Raw genomic sequence first — 20,147 nt, forward strand, 5'->3', positions numbered from 1 at the left:
TGGAATCATACAATGTTTATCATCTTGCGTCTGGCTTAGTTCCCCTGGCATAATGTTTTCAAGGTTCATCCATGTTGTAGCAGGTGCCAGAGGTCATTCCACTTAATGGCTGAATACTATTCCACATTTTCTTTATCCATTCATCTGATGATGGACACTAGGGTGGCCTCTGCGTCTGGGCTATTGTGAATAATGCTGCAGTGAATGGTGGCTTACAAGTACCTGTTTGAGTCCCTGTTTTCACTTCTTTGGGGTATAAAAATCCACAGACCCACTTTTGACTCCTCCAGTCCAGGGGCACTCAGCAGCCGGCCCAATGTTTTCCCAACGCACACCTGGTCACCTCCCTCACCGGCTAACAACCTTTTGGTGGCTTATGATACCGATGGCAATGCTCACAAGGGCTTGGGGTAAAAACGGAAGTGCTCACCAAAGTCTCTGGATCCCTGAGCTCTGGCTGCCAACAACCTGTCCGCTTCACCATGTCCACCCTCTCATCTCTGCCCGGTTCCCTCTAAACTTTTCTCCATTCTTCTACGGAGCCATGCTCCTTTTGGATTTCACACATGCTGGCCCCTTTTTTTCTAAAATGTTCGCCCTCCCAGACACCCAGCTTTGGCTAGCTGTGGCTTGGCCAACTCTTCTCATCTTACTCACCTTACCTTAAAAACGAAACAAAGGAACAAACAAAACACGAGAAACAGACTCATAAATACAGGGAACAGATCAGTGGTTGCCGGAAGGGAGAGGGCTGGGGGTATGAGTGAAGTAGGTAAAGCTCATTAAAGGGTACAAACTCCCAGTTATAACATAAATCAGTCATGGAGATGAAAAGTACAGTACCGGGAATATAGTCGATAACATTGTAGCAACACAGGGGGACAGATGGCGACTATAGTTACGGAGGTGAGCGTTTTGTAACACACGTATTGTCAAATCACTATGTTGTGCACCTGAAACTAACAAAACGTGCTATGTCAACTATACTTCAATAAAACATTTTCTTTTTAATTTAAAAAGCCCCTAACACCTCTCTCCCTCCCACTCGGCTCTGCCTCTTTTGTTCCCTGGCCTCTTTTAGTTCCTGATTGTCCAATCACTGTCTTCCTGTCTGCAATAATGACTAATATGGACTGAGCATTTCCTCGTTCCAGGCCCTGTCTTACCCATGTCACCTGTACCAACTAATTAAAGCATCACAAGTCTGAGACTTTACAGACAAGGAAACCTGGGGGTGCACAGTTAGTAAGAGAGCCCACACCGGCATCTAGAAAGCCAGTTTATGCCTTCAAGACAGTGGGGGCAGCCCCCCAGCTCTGTGGAAGCCAGGTTCTCTTCCTGTGCCAGCTTCCCCAGCACACACCAGCTCATACCCAACCAGATGGGTGAACAGATGGGATGGAAACTACATGAGGGACCTGGGTATTGAGCAAACGTTACTTACAGGGTGGCTGCTAAGTGCTATGCATCCCTACCTACCTTCCCACCTCAGTTTCCCCAACCTAGAACGTGCACACTAATAGTTACAGCCAAAAGTTATCGAGAAGGTTGAGTCCTTTTTTGAAAATACTAAAAAAAAAAAAAATTTAAGTAGTCGCCACACCCAATGTGGGGCTCAAACTCACAACCCGGAGACCAGGAGTTACATGCTCTACCGACTGAGCCAGGCAGGCACCCCAAGAAGGCTGAGTATTTTAATACAGAATTTGAAACTCATCGTGCCTAGTAGAGTGGGTCCCCCTGAACGTATATGGAGGTTTAGCATTTGCCACCCCACCTCCGGGCAGGCAGGAAGGGGAGGGAAATACCAAGTCCTCTGGCCTTGCTCCTGCTGGAGCACTGTGGGACTCCAGTCACCCAGCCCCGCCCCCGGATCCTTTCGCGTATCTCTACGAGGGTCCCACGGGTAGATCAGCGCGTCTTGGTGTTTTCTCTCCAGGCCTCCCCGCCGCCGTACCGTGCGGCCCTCACAGCGCATCTGGGAGCCCGCTGGGGCAGTGCGCCTGGTCCCGCCCTTGGGCCTCATTATCTACGTTTCCGCGTCAGGCCCGCCGAGAACTTGGCAGGGCCTCCCCGCGGTGTTCGGGAACACTTTGTGCCGAGCGCCCGCCCGCCCAGCCCTCCTCCCTGCCTCCCGCGTCTACTGGCCTGTCCGAGGGGGTTTGGGTCGCTGGAGCCCCAGGTACCCGTACCCCGCGCGAAGCCACGAGTCCACATGCCTTCCCACGCACTTGTCCTCTATGTATCCGAGTCCCGGCCACACAACCCGTTCCTCGCCCACGGGCTGGGCCTGGGTCACACTGCGCGTAATCGAGAGGTTCAGAAAGATGCGGTGGCCCATTTTAAAACAAAGCCCAATTATTAGCGCTCGGTGGCTATTTATGCCCGGCCAGTGTCAGATCCTCTGAGCGCTGCGGACAACCAGTACCCAAAGGAAGCGCACAGTCCCAACCAGAAGAAACCGGCTCTGGAGTCTTCTGACCCATTTTGAACCCCCCTCCCCCAACCCCGCGCTCGCCCACTCGTTCGCGTCCTGGCTGCTTTAGCTCCGGCAAAGCGCGGAGTCTCAGTCTCCTCTTCCAAGAAATGGGGAGAACTGTGCGTGCTTGGTGATTCTACTGCGAGGCGCGCAGCAGGTCGCAGGGACGTCGGTTCTGTAGTCACACACCTCCAAGACCCCACCTTCTCGCGGCCCCTGCCTCGGCCCCACCCCGGGGGCTCCTGGGCTCAACCCGCGGCGCTGGCTCCAAAGTGCGTCACGGGCACCGGCCGCGCTCCTCCGGCAGCCAGGGCGAGGCTGGCACCGGGCCAGCGCGGGCCGGGCCAGGGGTGCCGGGCCGTCTCCGGGGCGGGGACCCAGGCGTGGAAGGCGCTCAAGTTGCGCGGCCCTCGGCGCGCTGTTGGGGGCGCCCTCCGCGGCGGGCGGCTCGCCAGGGACCGGCCTCCGCAGCCCGCCGGGCGCGCTAAGGCTGCACTTTCCCTTCGCCAACACCCCCCCACCCCCACCCACCCCCACCGGTTTCCTCCCGCGGGGCGGCAGCGGAGATTTCCTCTCGGGGAAACTACGCGGATCCTTCCCGGGGCTCCTCGCCCCGCCCCACTTCTCCGCCCCCTCCCCTTTGCTGGGGAGCCGGTACCGGCCTGCGCCGGGAAGAGGCTCTGGCAGCCTGAGCGGGAGGTGGCGGGGGGCCACGGAGCCGCTGGCCACTGACTCGCTTCGCCATGTGACGCTGCCCTCCGCCCAGGGACCCCCATCGAGCCCCCGGCCCGCGCCCGCGCTGGATCGCGCCGGGCACCATGCTTCTGCCGGTCCATGCGCGCCCGCCGCCCGCGCCGCAGCCCGCGCAGCATCCTGGACTCCGCAGGCAGGTAGAGCCTCCCGGGCAGCTCCTGCGCCTCTTCTACTGCACTGTCCTGGTCTGTTCCAAAGAGATCTCAGCGCTCACGGACTTCTCTGGTAAGAAGCGCCCTCCCTCGTCCTGCGCCCCCGGCGCCGCGCTGCGGTGCGCTCAGGTGATACCTCGGCTGGGGGCAGCCTCCCCAGGGAGCACAGACGGGGTGGATTGAAGTTGAGGCACGCTCATAGCCAGTTTTCTTGCCTGGTGTGAGCCCTTGGCAGAGGTGGCTCCGTGTGGAGCGATGGCAGAGGAGTCCCTCCCCTCCCCAAGGAAGGATGGGTAACATTTGGAGTTTCTTGCCCCGGTGTTTATCTCGTCAAATTCCCGGCCTCGGGTCCCAGCATCGGGTTCCCGCCTCTGAAGGATGTGTGTCCCCTGGAGGCCCCTTAAGCTGTGCCCTGTGCCGCACCCAGCGCTGTAAAATACACGTGTTGTGATCGGAGGAGTTTCACTTGGTTTGCCACTCGCAAACCCGGGTAGCCCGGGTGCGCCCCAGCCAGCCTCCAGGGTGCCCATGTAAGGACACTAGTCCTGGGGACATCTGACCTGAAGTCTGCGCCGGCAGGCAGGGATGGGAAGCCAGCCGGGCGGGAGGTCTGTGTGCCGGATGAGGAGAAATGTACGGAACGGAGACTCTGGGTCTTTACTGCCAGATGGTACCTGCCCTCCACCCTCCAGTCCCAGGCTTCTTAACAAAAATGCTTTTCTCCTCCCAGTAAACGGTGAGGCTTTTCTTCTGGGAGACTCAGACCAAAGCTCCCACAGCTTATCTCAGTTCTGGGGCTGTAGGTGTGGCACCACAAAGTGAGAGAAGTTTCTGTGTTGATGATGGTTGTAGGAGCCACATTCTTATGTTACCGCTGCACTTGCTTAGAGTAACAAAGTCCTTACAGTTGTAACAGACCTGGGTCTCCCTCTGGTGAGGCTGGATGCCTTCACCCTTTCCCAGCCCCTGCCCACCCCAGGAGGCAGCTCTGAACCGCACTCCCCCCCCCCCCCCCCCTTCTCCAGGGATCTTCTGCCAAGTTTAGGCTTTTGCCTGCAGGGACTTTTGCAATCCAATCATGGTAAACGGAGTCACTGCTCACCCTGTCCTGCAGTAGACTAATACACAGCAGAGAACACTGGCAAACCAGAAGCTGAGTTGGGTTTCTAGTTTACTTACAGAGAATGTCATTGTTAGCTGAGAGCCCTTGGGTCAGAGGTTCTTTGCTTTGAATATTTAATATCAAGGCAGTGTTTCTACCTAGCGAAGGAAGCCAAGATATGCCTATTTGGCAAGCAAACCGTGGTCCTTAAAATCGAGCACCACAGGGTCAGAATGCTGTGGTAAATGTGCAAGGGAAATGCTTTTCAAGTGCTATTGACTTTTTTTTTTTTTTTTTTTTTTGGTGGTAATAGAACTTTCTTGGCTGCTAGAAAAGTTTTATATTTGCTGATTTCAGCTATGGAGAGCAATTCTGATTCAGCCACCCTGTAGCTCTGACTAGTAAGGAAAGAATTGAACGCTGACAAGCCCTTTTTGCGTGTGTGACATCATTGCAACTGAAAAAATAGCGCTTTAGGTAAATCGCGGTGTGACCATTATATTGTTTTCACAGATTATAGACACTCTGTCTTTAGTGAAGCAGTTGCAATACTCCCGGCAGCCTGCAGGTTATCACCCACATTAGGAATTGTCTGTATTCTGTACATTACATTGTACATTATAGTGCTTTGGCTGTCACAGAGGGACTATATCCCGAGGGAAATGGATATTTTGATACATGTTCTTCTAAATGATACAAATGATGGAAAATATTTCCTTCTGCTTTCGGTGTGAACTTGAATTCCAGGGTTGAAAACTCGTTGAGTCCGCAGTAGGTGGTGATAATGCCAGGTCCATCCACAAGTAGCCCCCATTCTTTCCTCTAATCACCTTTGCTCACCAGAGACCTGAGGACTAGGGAGACAGTGTCAAGGCGGGGGGTGGGGGGGTGCCTGGGTGGCTCAGTCAGTTAAGCGTCCAACGTCAGCTCAGGTCATTCATGATCTCATGGTCCGTGAGTTCGAGCCCCACATCGGGCTCTGTGCTGACGTCTCAGAGCTTGGAGCCTGCTTCGGATTCTGTGTCTCCCTCTCTCTCTCTGCCCTTCCCCCCACTTTCTCTCAAAAGTAAATACACATTAAAAAATTTTTTTTAAAGGGTCAAGGGAACCTTTTTGGGAGAAGAAAAGAAAAAACGCCGTCTTCTCAAAGCACAGACACATTCAGGTTTAAATCTAAACGCTGTATGTGCGGCACTGGGGAAACGTTAGAGAAGGCTCAGGGGTCTTTCAAAGTTGATCAATTTGACTTGAAACTTTTAGGGACCCCCTAACTGTGTGATACACAGCGTTGAGGACAATTCCCCAGCTCTAAAGATGGGTCTGAGGGTTCAGTTGAAGGCTTTAGTCAAAGCCATGGAGACTGATCACTTAATTCCAAAACCCCTGGGCAGGGGGGGCAAACCGGATGCCTGCTTTCCTGGGGACAGGTGGTCTTGTTCTTTTTTGTGCACTTCGAGGGGTGTTTAGAAACCAGAGGCCTGTAAGGAGACAGTCCCCACCCCTGCCCCATCCCCCACGGAGCCTTACAACAATAGCCCAGCCCTACAGAGCAGCAATCCACAATGCAGATACTTGCTTGTTTTTCTAAACGAGGGAAACATCAAAAACTGAAGCTGAGGGAGGGTGGAGGGAACTTGGGAGCCCTCCGCCCTGGGAAGAAGGGGATGGAGAAAGGATGGTGTTTCCACATGAAAGAAAGTACCAGAATATCAGGGGTCCCAGCCATTGTGTGTACAGTATAGGGCCTCCCAGGAGATTAACAGTGCAGAGTTTTGGAAAGTTACTTAAGCCTTTCTCTTCTTTGCAACTCTTCCTTCAGCCTTTTCCTGAGGCTGTCAGCTGGTGTAGTTTTCCTGGGTCATTGGGTTTTTTTTTTTTTTGCCCTGAGGATTCCAGCATCGGATCTCACTCTTAATAAGCCAGGGGCTGTGTCCTGGCCGCCTCCTCCCCCTGCTTGCTCGTGACTTGTGCTAATCACCTCCAAGCCTGCTGGGAAACAGCCTCCCCACACAGCCCCTTCGCGCTCATCCCCGAAGATGTTGAGGTGCTGCCAGTGGCCACTGGAAGGCTATCATCACTGCATTAAAAACATATTCCGGGAAGACAAGAGCAGTTCATGCAAAATTAGTGCCTGTGATCCTTAATCCCACACCTAGATGCACTCAGTTTTCCTTTTTCCTCCTTGGGATGGAGTTGTTTTTATTTATTTATTTATTTATTTATTTATTTATTTATTTATTTATTTTGTTGGTTTGTTTTTTTCTTTGTTGTTGTTTTTTTGACTGCATTCCCAAATTGGGGGTTTAGCCTGAGAGGTCCAAACTGATCATTGGTTTTTTTTTTTTTTTCAAATAGAAGTATAATGCCAACATCATCTTTGTTCAGAGAACAAGGTAGGGGTGAGGGCTGAGAGGAGGGGGGGGTGCCATTTTGGGTTCCAGCCATCAAAAGGAAAGGATCCTCTGTATATTGTCCTGCTTTAAAGAGTTCCAGAGTGTCTCTCAAACTTATTTTGCCCTCGGGTCCTGTTCATTTTTTTGGTGATTTTTCTCTCCATTCAAAGTGATTGATGGGCTTATTGAGAGGGAGGTGGAGGAAGGGGGGCAGGGAGGGAAGGGGTGGAAAATTGTTCTAGTTCCCACTTGGCGTCCTAGAAAAAGGTCGTGAGCATGTGTTCGCACATTTGGTTTTACCCCAGGGCATATAGTGATGACTGTGGGAAGCAGAAGGGGAGGAAGATGAAACCCAAGGGGAGTGGGGGCAGCCTTTAAAGGCCTTCCTGGCACCAAATTGTCCCCAGGCCTCAAAGATGGAAGGGCTTCTCTGGGCAGATGTCCTGCTCCCTGCCCAAGCAAACAGGAAGTGATGCGCGTTAACCACATCATTTGCAGCTCGGCAAATAAACCCAACCTTAGCTCCTGGTTTCACTGGCCAGGAATTTCAGAATATTGAAAAATGGTCATTCGATCGATCTTGAAGTCTCGGGTCCTGATGGAGGGAACACAGGTGTCCATTTAGGGGAGGCCGAACCTTCCCGTTCTCCTCAGGTAAGCAGTGGGTCTCAACCCTGGCTGGGCATTAGAATCGCTGGACACGGAACAATGTGTGGGTGCTCAAGCAGCATTCCCCGACTTCTCGTGTAACTGGTGTGGGGAGAGCCAGGCCTGGGTCTCATTTTTGAAAGCCCCCCAGGCAATTCTAGTACAGCCAGAGTTGAGAACCACTGCTCGGGGTGATCAGAAGGCTGGACTACCTCCTGTGTGCATCAGTTCGTTCGGGGACACACGGGCACGACTGGCTGCCCCTTCACCCCGCCCCCCACCCCCGGTCAGGGTCAGGGCTCCCCACCAGGGAGACCAGGACTGTATTTTCCCAGCTACCAGTTTGTCCCTGCATGCCAGCACACGCACACAAAGTTCTACATTTTCTATTCCCTTCTTTCCTAACGTTTATCCATTTATTTTGTGAGCGGGAGAGCACGCGAGGACGTGAGGGGCAGAGAGAGAGAGAGAATCCCAAGCGGGCGCCACGCTGTCAGTGCGGAGCCCGACCCGGGGCTCGAACTCACGAACGGTGAGCTCGTGACCTGAGCTGAGATCAAGAGTCGGACGCCTCACCGACTGAGCCACCCGGGCGCCCCAGAGTTCTGCATTTTCTGACGCCCTAGTCACACCGCCCTTTTATTCGGGGGTTGTCTTCCCTTTCAGAAATTTTATGGGATGAAAAGCCAGCTCATAACCAAAGAAAAACAAACCAAACGTCTGAAGGATTGTGCAGCTGTCACAGAAGAGGAGAGATGAAGAGAAGCTCTGAGACTGCTAGTCTGTTTCCATGGAAAGTAACTACATTTGAAAAGTGTTCTGCTGGCTCTTTCTGCGGCAGAGAAGAGGAGTCGGGGCCAGCGAGTGACTCCATTATTAATGGCTTTGCTCTCCCAGGCACTTTATTGGAAAGGGCAGCCTAGCAGCGGTTTCGGGGAAGGGACAGAAAGACAGGGAGAAAGAGTTCATAGAGCGCTGTGTTATCTCATTTCCTCTTCCTGACAACCCTGTGAAGTAAGTACTCGTCCAGGCTCAGAGAGGTTAACTCACTTGTCCAAGACCACCCAGCTATGAGGCAGAGCGGACTCAGGCTCTGACCTGCGCAGGGCGGGGGTGGGGGCGGCTGGGGCACTTGGCCCGTGTGGGTGCTGGGGGGGTGGTGGGGGAGGCAAGGCTAGGGAAGAAACGGGGCCACCATCGGCCTAACCAGCTCACGGAGCCACCACCGCTATGCCGGTTGCCTGCTGAATACACCGCCCTTTCTCCGTTCCCTTCCTTCAGCATCTTTCTGACCCCGGCCATCCAAACTGGGTGCGCACACGAGGCAATCCAACAGATGTAGGAGGAAAACGTTAGAACTTCTGTCTTTTCATATCGGTTTCTTTAAGGTTTCAACCTTAAAAAGAACCTTAAAAAGGAAGGTTTCAACCTTAAAAGGTTTATTTATTTTGAGAGCGAGCGAGAGAGCAGGGGAGGGGCAGAGAGAGAGAGAGAGAGAGAGAGAGGGAGAGAGTGAATCCTGAGCAGGCTCCGTGCTGTCAGTGTGGAGCCCAGCGTGGGCTCGAACTCCCCAACCGCGTGACCCGAGCCGAAACCAAGAGTCGGATGCTTAACAGACAGAGCCACCCAGGCACCCCTGACATTCGTGATTTTGAAGATTTGGAGGTCACCGGTCTCAGCCACCTGGTCAACATCTTTAAAATGCTTGCAAAGGTGCCACTTTGGGGGTGATGCATGCGGAATGAACACCTACTCCCCAGTTACCTGCCTCTGCCCCCAATCTTGCCGCCTACCTTGGCTCTGGTTAAGTGTAGAGACAGGATTTGCTAGTTAAGTGTAGAGACAGGATTTGAACCCAATAACTGTCTGGTTTCAAAAGTCCATACTCTTGTCATTCAAGCTAAGTAATGAACCAAGAAGGTAGAGGTGAGGGCTCTCTGAAGTGTTATGATACTCAGTCACTATTTTAATGAGGCGCCCCAGACAGACACTCTTCTAAAAACTGTATGTTGATTTTTTAAAACTGGTCAGATACATTCTTTTTTTTTTTTAGTTTATTTATATATTTTGAGGAAGAGAGACAGAGCATGAGAGAGAGTGGGGGGAGGAGCAGAGAAAGAGACCCTAGCAAAATTGTCCAAAACTGATTGTGCCCCAAGATAGTTGGCAACACACACACACACACACACACACACACACATGCTCCCTACATAGAGACATCATCACAGACTCTATAAGACCCCTACTGATGAAATCCTGGTTATGAACACACAGTCCAAACTACATTATATGAGCAACAGCCAGTGGTAAAAACAACAGAGTTCTTAATAACAGAGGAAAACTAAAAACAGAAAAGCAAATAAAAGAGCAAAGCTAAAATGTGACTAAGGAATGAAAGGCGATAAAGATTTGAAAACGAGCAAAATATATCTGCTAACTATACTAATACTACTATACTAATGAAAAATATATTCATTGAAATTAAAGCTTAATAGATCAATCATATACAGCTGAAGAGAATCAATGAACTGGAACATAAAGCTGGAGAAATTATCTAGAATGCAGCAAAAAAGGTAAAGGCATGGAAAATATGGAACAAAGTTTGTAAGATATGGAGGATGGAATGAAGGTTTAACATACATTGGATCTGTATTCCAAAAAGAGAGAATATGGAAAATGAGGGAGTGGTAATGCTCGAAGTGATACTATCTTGGAATCCATTTTCAAGAATTAATGAAAAATTCAGATTCGTGTATCCCAAGGAAGATAAACAAAAATAAATTTATACCTATTGTATTTAAAGCATAAAATACTAAAACCAAAGTGACAGTCTTTAAAAAAAGAGAGGAAAAAATGTCATCTATAAAGTCTTTGCCACCACAACAGTGAAAGCCAGAAGCCAGTGAAATATTTTTCCAGGTTCTGGAAAGATGGAACAAAACAGAACAACCTGTCAGAGCAGAACTGTATACCCAGCTAAACTATCTTCTAGACAGCGTGTGAAATGAAGACATGCTCACCACCGATAAATGCTGACTGAAAGGACTACTAAAGGATGTCCTTCATGGAGAAGGACACTGAGTCTAGAAGGAAGGACCGAGTTATAAAGAAAAGAAATGGTGAGCAAAGCAATGGTACAAAGAATGGCACTTTGCCTACATTTCTTGCTCTGTCCTCCTTCTTAGAGACTACCGTCTCCTTGCCTGCAGGAGGTTTCTTGAAGCTATCTTGTCCTTTTGGCAACTGAAGTCAAGAGACAGATTTTTGACCGAATTGAGCTCTTCTACTGCCTTATGACTTCCAGCCTGAGGTACCCACGCCTGCTCCCCAGGTGGCCAGCAGTCCTATGGTGACTACACAATGGGTGTTCTGTATGAAAGAACGGGAAATGTTCAGTTCTTTCAGGTACCAGATGCTGTGTGTGGTATGATACAGGGCTTCCCTAAAGAGCCAGTCCTGTCCTGGGGAAACTTCCTTCTCAGTCGATTCATGGACACACAGACACAAAGAGACTGGAGGGGTCAGTACTCGATTGGGCAGGTCGAATTCTCCGAATGGTACCACAGAGCGTGGAATTGAGGGTTTAGTAGCGTGCTCACAGACCTCCCAGACAACTCTGCCCGTGCAGAGATTTTACATTTTCATACCTGCATTCTGGACACCTGTGTCACTTGCTCACTCAGGCCCCTGAAATGAAATTTCTCTTGCATTAATAAGCTAGGGAATGAAGTGATGCTTGGGGTTCGTTTTGACCCGAGAGCCAAGTTTTCCACACACAGAGAACCAGGCAACATTAAAATTCGAAACTCAGGCCACTGAATCTGAAATGTATGTTTGCAAACTGTCTGATTTCATGTCTGCCTCAGATGTCTCGTGAATACAAATCGCCTCATTTGGGGTTGGAGGAACGGGGAAGAGGAAACCTAAGAATGATCTCCAAAACAAATCTTTAATTCGGATGAGTATAATAGAATGTAATCCCATTTCAAGTCTGTCAGCATTCTTTTGATGATTACAAATGAGTCCCTTTTCCCCTGCAATGTGGGGGAATAATCTGGATAAAATAACCCTTTTTGTCTGCAAGGGCCAGTGTGATGCGTACTCGTGACAGCTTTCAGAGTAGTGTTTCAGGGTCTGAGAAGAGCACTGTGCTACCACGTTCTTCCTTTCTTCCTCTTGACTTAGGAGATTTTTTCACTCTTTTTATGTTCAGCAGCTTCTGAAGTTCTCAGGCTCAGAAATCATAAATCATCGTACTGTACTCTGGAACAAGAGAGACCTGGGTCACCAAGCCCTGTCTCTCTCTGCCCATTCGATGGGAGACAGGCGGAAATGAGAATACTTGACCTTATCCAGAGAAGGCCCAATTTGTACAGCTTTTGAGGGATACACTTCAAGGGATGCATACAATTTTATAGCCCCTTTTCTGCTGGAAAAAAATGTACTTGAACCCCAAATCAGACTGACACACCTGTCTGATTTTTTTTTTGTCAATTTGGTTGTAAAATTAAGGGATGGGCATTTTTTTTAATGTTTATTATTTTGGAGAGACAGAGAGCAGGGGAGGGGCAGACACACACACACACACACACACAGACACACACAGACACACACACACAGAATCTGAAGCAGGCTCCAGGCTCAGAGCTGTCAGCACAGAGCTCGACGTGGGACTCGAACTCACAAGCCGTGAGATCATGACCTGAGCTGAAGTCTGACGCTGAACTGGCTAAGCCACCCAGGTGTCCCATGGATAGCCTTCTTTTTTTTAATGTTTATTTATTTTTGACAGAGAGAGAGAGAGAGAGAGAGAGAGCACAAGCAGAGGAGGGGCAGAGAGAGAGGGAGACACAGAATCCGAAGCAGGCTCCGGGCTCTGAGCTATCAGCACAGAGCCCGATGTGGGGCTCGAACTCATGAACCTCAAGTTCATGACCTGAGCTGAAGTCGGACGCTTAACTGACTGAGCCACCCAGGTGCCCCAAGGGATAGCATTTTTAAACACCTTCCTCCATTCTCTGAGGCCTGAACCACTAAACGTGCCTTCCAAAGTTAATAATGCCAAATGCTTTTTGCACAGGTTAGACAGAATGCAAAGATGGTCCCGTCCACAGCCTCAGGATGAAAAGGGATCTCGAAGACCCAGAGCTGTGGGACCCAATGTGTGGGAGTGGTCACAGCAGGCTGTGGAGAATTCCACTGAGCGGGTCTTGAGGTCTTGTCTGTTCTGCCTCTCTAATCCCTGGAGTTCAAGTGTAAAGCTTCCACTCTTCTAATTTACCTTTTTTTTTTTTTAAGTTAGATGCCCCAGGATTTTTTTTTTTTTTCTCCAGAATTCTTTTGAAATGGTGTTATGGCTCCCTAAAGCCATAAGCCAGTGCTTTGAAGCACTTTGTCTCAGACTTCTGTCCTCATCTCTGGTTGGTCCAGGCATGTTCTTTGGGGTTGTCAACTTTCACCAAAAATGCCATATGGTCCTCCTACTAGATGACTTATCTTTACTGATGAAAACTTCGCTTGGCCTAATGGTTAGACTGAACCCGTGGTTCCCAATCCAGGGAGATACCATCCCCTTGCCCCCGGGGATATTTGGCAATGTCTGGAGGCAATTTTATTTGCCACAACTAGCCGCGCTCCTGGCACCTAGTGAGTGGGAGCCCGGGATGCTGCTAAGCCACCCACAACACACAGACAGTCCCCTCTCCCCGCCCCCCGCCACAAGGAATGACCCCCATCCCTGGGCTTGAGGAACACTGGGCTAGACCGGTTGGCGTGTCCCTGTTTTATTTGCTACACGTTCAGCATCAGAGGAGGGTGGGGAAAATTTGTAATAACCAAAGGGGGGGTCTGGAAGACCTAGACACGGCTCCTTGGCGCCCTTCTTCAAGGCCGGCTTGCCTTCTGCAGCCGCCAAGAGCAGTGTCTTTAAAGCCCAGGAAACAGAGATGCAGCCACTACCTCCCGCGTCTACACCCGCTCGCGAGCCCCGTGGCTCCCAGTCCCACCCCTTCCCTCCACGGAACTTGGCTCTGCCTCGGGCCCTTTTGCCCTCCCGATTTCAAGCACGCACACTCGCCATCATTATCGTCAAGCTAAAATATCCCTCGGGAGACGTGTTCAGACTTGAAGTCGGTTGCTCACTCGCGGCGCGTGGATGCATTTGCAACACCTCTCAATTATTTCACAACTCGGCGAAGCAGTCCTGTGATGGGGAGGGGGGTGCAATTTAGTTTGCATTTTAAAGAGAGAGAGTGTAAGTCACAAAAACCGTGCCTAGATCTGCTTTCCCTCGGCAGCGTCTCTCCCCGCCTCCTCCTCCTTTCCTCCCGGTCCCTCTTGCACCTGCTCTCTACGACCCCCACCCCCACCCACCCCTGCACACCCGCATTCACACGGCGTCTGGCACATCATACCCACGGTTGTGTCTGTGAAGCATTGCGTCCACCTCTCGGTGCTGCGTGTTATACACTCTGCAGAGAGACAAGTTCGAGATGTTTCTAAGAGGGCTAATTGCAGGAAGAGTGTTCTTTCAGAGCGACACTGTTCACCACGCCCGGTGCTGAATGTGACGCACTTACCAGGGCGCGCTTGAAGCCGATGTGGCCGTGGGGTTGAGCACCATTGCACGCCGTGTGGAAGGAAAACCAACAGGTCCCTCTAAAATGGTAACTTTGCCACCCCTGCTCGGAGGCCACCAGATCAAAGGACAGCCACCCACTTTCAGACCTGCCCCTCCCCAGTCACCCTCTTTCAAACAGCTTGCAAGTCCAATGAAAATATTTCTTTCCTTCGGCCAAACACAGAGAAAATATAGTATCGTTTCCAAAGGAAGGGACGGGGCACCCGCAAGAACGGGTGCGCAGTATTTGTGAACCCTGGTGACTCAGTACATCTGAATCTCCAAGCATTTTAAGAGCTTTGTCCAAAAAAAAAAAAAAAAAAAAAAAAAGGTCTATTGTGTGGCTGTTGGCACTGAAGAAAATAGCAGGCCTGTCAGAACTCTGTTTCAGATTTAATTTTAAAGTGGGTGATGTAAGAATGCCGTCCAACAGGAGGGCTTTGCTCTTTTTCTCGTCCCTGCCTATTTGGTGTGCTAGAACCTGGGTTTTCAAGAATCAGTTCATATGAGAAATCAAAGCACCTTCCCTTGATGCCTGTTTTACAAAAAGGCATCATGTTCTTAAGCAAAGACTAGTATGTTTTGGAAATGAACATGGCTTCCAGGGGCACCTGGGTGGCTCAGTAGGTTGAACGTCCAACTTCAGCTCAGGTCATGATCTCAGGGTTTGTGAGTTCGAGCCCCAGGTCGGGCTTTGTCCTGACAGCACGGAGCCTGGAGCCTGCTTCAGATCCTCTGTCTCCCTCTGTCGCTTCCCCTCCCTTACGCATGCTCACTCTCTCAAAAATGTAAACAAAAAATAAAGTAAAATGAAATGGTTTCCTGCAATGAAAGTAAAAACCTACTTGTGTTTATATATATATACACATATATATGTACATACCTATATATGCAAAAGATTTTGTGTATATATGTATTTTGTGCATATATGTGTTTTTTTCAGAGGATCCTCTTGCAAGATCATACCTTTCTTTGTTGCAATGCAATTTTGAAAACGCAGGCCTAAAGATGGTATTGATTTTCCCAAATGCTTCATGCATTCGGTATTTACTTCTGAGTATTGATGCTATAAAAATAAGCAGGAAAAATTTATTATGAAAATTCTCTTTCCTAGTTGTTTCCTTTCCAGAACATTAAACAGTGAACAGTGATTTTTCTTTATCACATATATGTTTATTTTAATGTATACCCATTTTGCCCTCTGTGTCTCTGCCTTCTCTTGGGCATAGAGATCAGGTACTACATGAAAGAAAGAAAGAAAGAAAGAAAGAAAGAAGAAGAGGAAGGAAGGAAGGAAGGAAGAAAGAAAGAAAGAAAGAAAGAAAGAATCGAAGCATCATATTCAACCCCTGGGTTCAACTGAACTATGAATAAGTTGCAGTAGGTGGTTGCCAAGCACTGATCCATGTTATGGAAGTAGCTTTGTACCCAAACCAGTCACTTGGGTCCTACATCCGGAATCACCAGACCTCAGCAGAACAGCCTCTGTTTCTTTCTTGCTGGTTTCTGGAAAAGTCCCTTAAAGACCTAGACAGTCCCTGAATTTAAGTTTGTTTGTTTGTTTGTTTGTTTGTTTCCATAATGGGAAACTTAACGTGGAGACTCTACACACAGCATGGATTATACCAGGTTGGGTCCGAGATAAAATCAGACCATGGAGAAGATCAGTGTCTGGAAACAGAACACACATAAACCCGTCTCAGCTCTCCGTGGTCCCAGATCAGTTAATGTGAAGAAGGCCCGACCAGAGGGCACGTCTTAATTAATTACTCCTGTCTATGTAGCTAAAACACACACACGCACAAAAGCAAAGGGACTCTTCTCCTTAGAAGGCAGTCAGACAGTCACATGCAAACCAAACCCAAACCAAAGATTTCCGGGGAATCCTGTGGAACCTTCTGGAATGTAGACTTGAGTCTACTCTGCACCGTTTATTTGCATTACCCACGTCTTCTCTTTCTGTGGGAAGGTAAAGCATTTGGTGGCGTATGCAAGGTCCGGTATATTCATTGAAAGCTTTACTTTACGAAGGTCAGATGTGTGTGGTTCAGCCGCACAGATGGGGTTAAAATCACGGTGCTGAGGGTTAGGTTGTAAATTAATGTAATTACCGTTTTGTTATTCAAGAAAGCTGCAAGGAATGGACATTCCCTGACAGTATCGGCCCTTCCGTGGGCTGTGGGGAGGAGTGGATTTGCCGGGATCACAGAAGTCTGCGAACCACGGGGGGAAGTGGTAAGCACTTCTCACTGACGGGCTTTAGGGGTCCAGGACTGATGCCGTTGCATACGAAACCCTTTCTCCATTGGACTGTAATACAATTCTACCAGGGCAGTGTGGTGCACAGGACAATACCCACACGTTAGAACAGAGCTGTGCAGGACAAATGTGATGTAATGCCAGCTAGTCTGGTAGCCCCGTTGGCAAACGTGAAAGCAAGAGGTGAAATGAATTTCCGTAGTTAAATTTTTTTTCACCCAAAGTGTCCTCATTTCGACATGAATACGTTAAAAATTACTAATGAGATGTTTACGTTTCTTTTCGGCTCACAAAGACTTGGGAATCTGGTGTGTATTTACCACATCACATCTCAGGTCTGACCGGCCGCATCTCAAGTGCCTGATAGTCATGCATGGCCGGAGCCACCAACCTGAGACAGTGCAGTTTTAATTTTGTTTTTTAATGTTAATTTATTTTTGAGAGAGAGAGAGAAAATGTGAGAATGGGGGAGGGGTAGACAGAGAGAGAGACAGACAGAATCTGAAAACAGGCTCTAGGCTCTGAGCTGTCAGCCGAAGTCGGACACTCAACCAGCTGAGCCACCCAGGCGCCCCCTGAGCAGTGCTGTTCTAGAAGAGGAGTCTAGAGCGGGGCAGAAGTGGAGTTCTGGGATCGGGACGGAGCACGTTTCTTAGCACCTTCTTCCCACAGAGTCTCTGTCAGGCCTGCCTCGTGAAAAGGCCAGTGGGAGGTGCCCAGCTGCCCCTCGGGAGCTTGGCCTCCCCAGCTTGCCTCTCTGTTGCTTGGAGAAGGACTCGTGTCCCCTTCCTCCTCCAGCACCTTTTCCAAGAACTTCCCCAGACTTCAGTCCTTGGGAAGGGAGGGGCCTCGAGGGAGTCACCCAGACTGTGACAGGACCTGCCAGCAATACCAGAAGTCGGCCAGCCCGACTCACCTGGTTCTTTTTCTGCCACCTGGATGTCACAAGGCTTTGAGGCTGTCATCGTGTGTCAACCCACCCTGGAGCCCTGGGGCCCCCAGAAGCAAGTGCTGGTGAATCATTGTGCCTTGAGGCTGCCCTCGTTTGGTCTCATCCACGGGGGAGAGAACCCAGGCTGGGCACAGGGAAGGGACCGACCAGGACGTTTCCCAGCTTAATGGTGGCGGGACCAGGACTGGACCCGGGACTCGGCACCTGGGCTGAGTCACTGTGTTGCTCCCAGGATCAGCTCTCACAGGAAGCAGAGCTGAGGGGCTCAGAAAGATCCCCAGCTCAGAGCTCCCCCCTCACTTCACAACACCCCAGGCTGTTTGTCATTCCTCTGGGTTTTATGCTAGAATCACCTCGGGGCGGGGGTGGGGGGTGCTGCTTTTCCAATGTAGTGATGTCTGAAGCTTCACCCCAGGCTGAGTGAATCTGTATCTCTGTCTGGGCTGGGGCCTGGGCATTGACGTTTTTAAATCCCCTGAGGTGACTCTGTGGTGCAGCCAAAGTTGGGACCCAACTGGAAAGCACTGCACGCTTGTAATCCATCTGTATGTTTATTTTTTTCTTTTTCTTTTTCTTTTAGCCTCATGTATTTTATTTGTGCATTAAAAACGTCGTTGTGAGAAGGGTTCGTAAACATCAACACAGTGCCAGATAGGTGTCCGTGGCCCCCAAAAGGTTTAAAAAAAAAACACTATACCATGAGGAAATAAGTTTTTCATTTCATTTCATTCATTTATTTATGTACATCCAAATTAGTTAGCATACAGTGCAATAATGATTTCGGGAGTAGATTCCCGTGATTCATCCCTAGGTTATAACACCCAGTGCTCATCCCAGCACGAGTTTTCCTTAATGCTCCTTGCCCATTTATCCCATCCCTCCCCCACATACAACACCCCCCCCCCCAGCAACCCTCAGTTTGTTCTCTGCATTTAAGAGTCTCTTCTGTTTCGTTCCCCTCCTTGTTTTTATATTATTTTTGCTTCCCTTCCCTTACGTTCATCTGTTTGGTCTCTTAAAAGTCCTCATATGAGTGAAGTCATATGATATTTGTCTTTCTCTGACTGACTAATTTCACTTAGCATAATCCCCTCCAGTTCCATCCACGTAGTTGCAAATGGCAAGATTTCATCCTTTTGGATTGCCGAGTAATACTCCATTGTATTATATGTATACACATCTTTTTTATCCATTCATCCATCCATGGACATTTGGGCGCTTTCCTTGAGAGCTTGTTTGGAGGTTCTAGCAGGGGAGCGCAGCTACTCGTATACCCTTGACCGAAGAACGGTCCTCCTCTATCGGGGAAGGTCGTCCCCTTCGACCGAGCGCGCAGCTTCGGGAGGGACGCACATGGAGCGGTGAGGGAGGAAGGGGACACCCGCCTAGCCAGCCAGATCAGCCGAATCAACCCTGGCGATCAATGGGGTGACAGATGTCGCAGCCAGATCGTTGGGCGCTTTCCATACTTTGGCTATTGTCGATAGTGCTGCTATAAACATGGGGGTACATGTGTCCCTTCGAAACAGCACACCGGTATCCCGTGGATAAATGCCTAGTGGTGCAATTGCTGGGTCATAGGGTAGTTCTATTTTTAGTTTTTTGAGGAACCTCCATACTGTTTTCCAGAGCGGCTGCACCAGCTTGCATTGCCACCAACAGTGCAAAAGAGATCCTCTTTCTCCGCATCCTCGCCGACATCTGTTGTTGCCCGAGTTGTTCATGTGAGCCATTCTGACAGGCGTGAGGTGGTATCTCAGTGTGGTTTTGATTTGTATTTCCCTGATGATGAGTGATGTTGAGCATTTTTTCATGTGTCTGTTAGCCAGCTAGATGTCTTCTTTGGAGAAGTGTCTATTCATGTCTTTTGCCCATTTCTTCACTGGATTATTTGTTTTTTGGGTGTTGAGTTTGGTAAGTTCTTTATAGATTTTGGATACTAACCCTTTATCTGACATGTCGTTTGCAAATATCTTCTCTTATTCCATCGGTTGCCTTTTAGTTCTGCAGATTGTTTCCTTTGCTGTGCAGAAGTTTTTTGTTTTTTTTAATTTTATTAAAAAATTTTTTTAACATTTATTATTGAGAGACAGAGAGACACAGAGTGTGAGCAGGGGAGGGGCAGAGAGAGAGGGAGACACAGAATCTGAAGCAGGCTCCAGGCTCTGAGCTGTCAGTACAGAGCCTGACGCGGGGCTCAAACTTACAAACTGCGAGATCGTGACCTGAGCCGAAGTCAGTCGCTTAACCAACTGAGCCACCCAGGTGCCCCCAGAAGCTTTTTATTTTGATGAGGTCCCAATTGTTCATTTTTGCTTTTGCTTTCCTTGCCTCTGGAGACATGTTGAGTAAGAAGTTGCTGAGGCCAAGGTCCAAGAGGCTCTTGCCTGCTTTCTCCTTGAGGATTTTGATAGCTTCCTGTCTTACATTTAGGTCTTTCATCCATTTTGTGTTTATTTTTGTGTATGGGGTAGGAAAGTGGTCCAGGTTCATTCTTCTGCATGTCGCTGTCCAGTTTTCCCAGCACCACTTGCTGAAGAGACTGTCTTTATTCCATTGGATATTCTTTCCTGCTTTGTCAAAGATTAGTTGGCCGTACGTTTGTGGGTCCATTTCTGGGTTCTCTATTCTGTTTCATTGATCTGAGTGTCTGTTTTTGTGCCATTCATCTGTATGTTTATTAAATGTTAAAAAATTACTATTATTTTTCCAGACTCAGAAAATTTGCAAGAGTAATACAGAGACTTCCTTTATACCTTTTGCTCAGATTCCCCAAGTGTTACCATTGTA

The 20,147-nt window shown here is 49.2% G+C and overlaps 1 protein-coding gene across 4 annotated transcripts in view; it reads left to right on the forward strand.

The window, feature by feature from the left end:
- The first annotated feature begins 2,769 nt into the window (after positions 1–2,769).
- EVA1C (eva-1 homolog C) overlaps positions 2,770–20,147 on the forward strand; it is a 75,950-nt gene continuing 58,572 nt past the window's right edge. For 3 of the 4 annotated variants that reach the window (XM_047876039.1, XM_047876040.1, XM_047876038.1), the window contains exon 1: positions 2,770–3,457. In XM_047876039.1, the coding sequence (XP_047731995.1) occupies positions 3,298–3,457 (160 nt within the window). In that variant the 5' untranslated portion in view covers positions 2,770–3,297. The remainder of the gene's footprint in view (positions 3,458–20,147) is intronic. The other variant, XM_047876037.1, reaches the window with a different exon arrangement.

This window comes from Prionailurus viverrinus, chromosome C2, assembly GCF_022837055.1.
Source record: "Prionailurus viverrinus isolate Anna chromosome C2, UM_Priviv_1.0, whole genome shotgun sequence".
Classification (NCBI taxonomy): domain Eukaryota; kingdom Metazoa; phylum Chordata; class Mammalia; order Carnivora; family Felidae; genus Prionailurus; species Prionailurus viverrinus.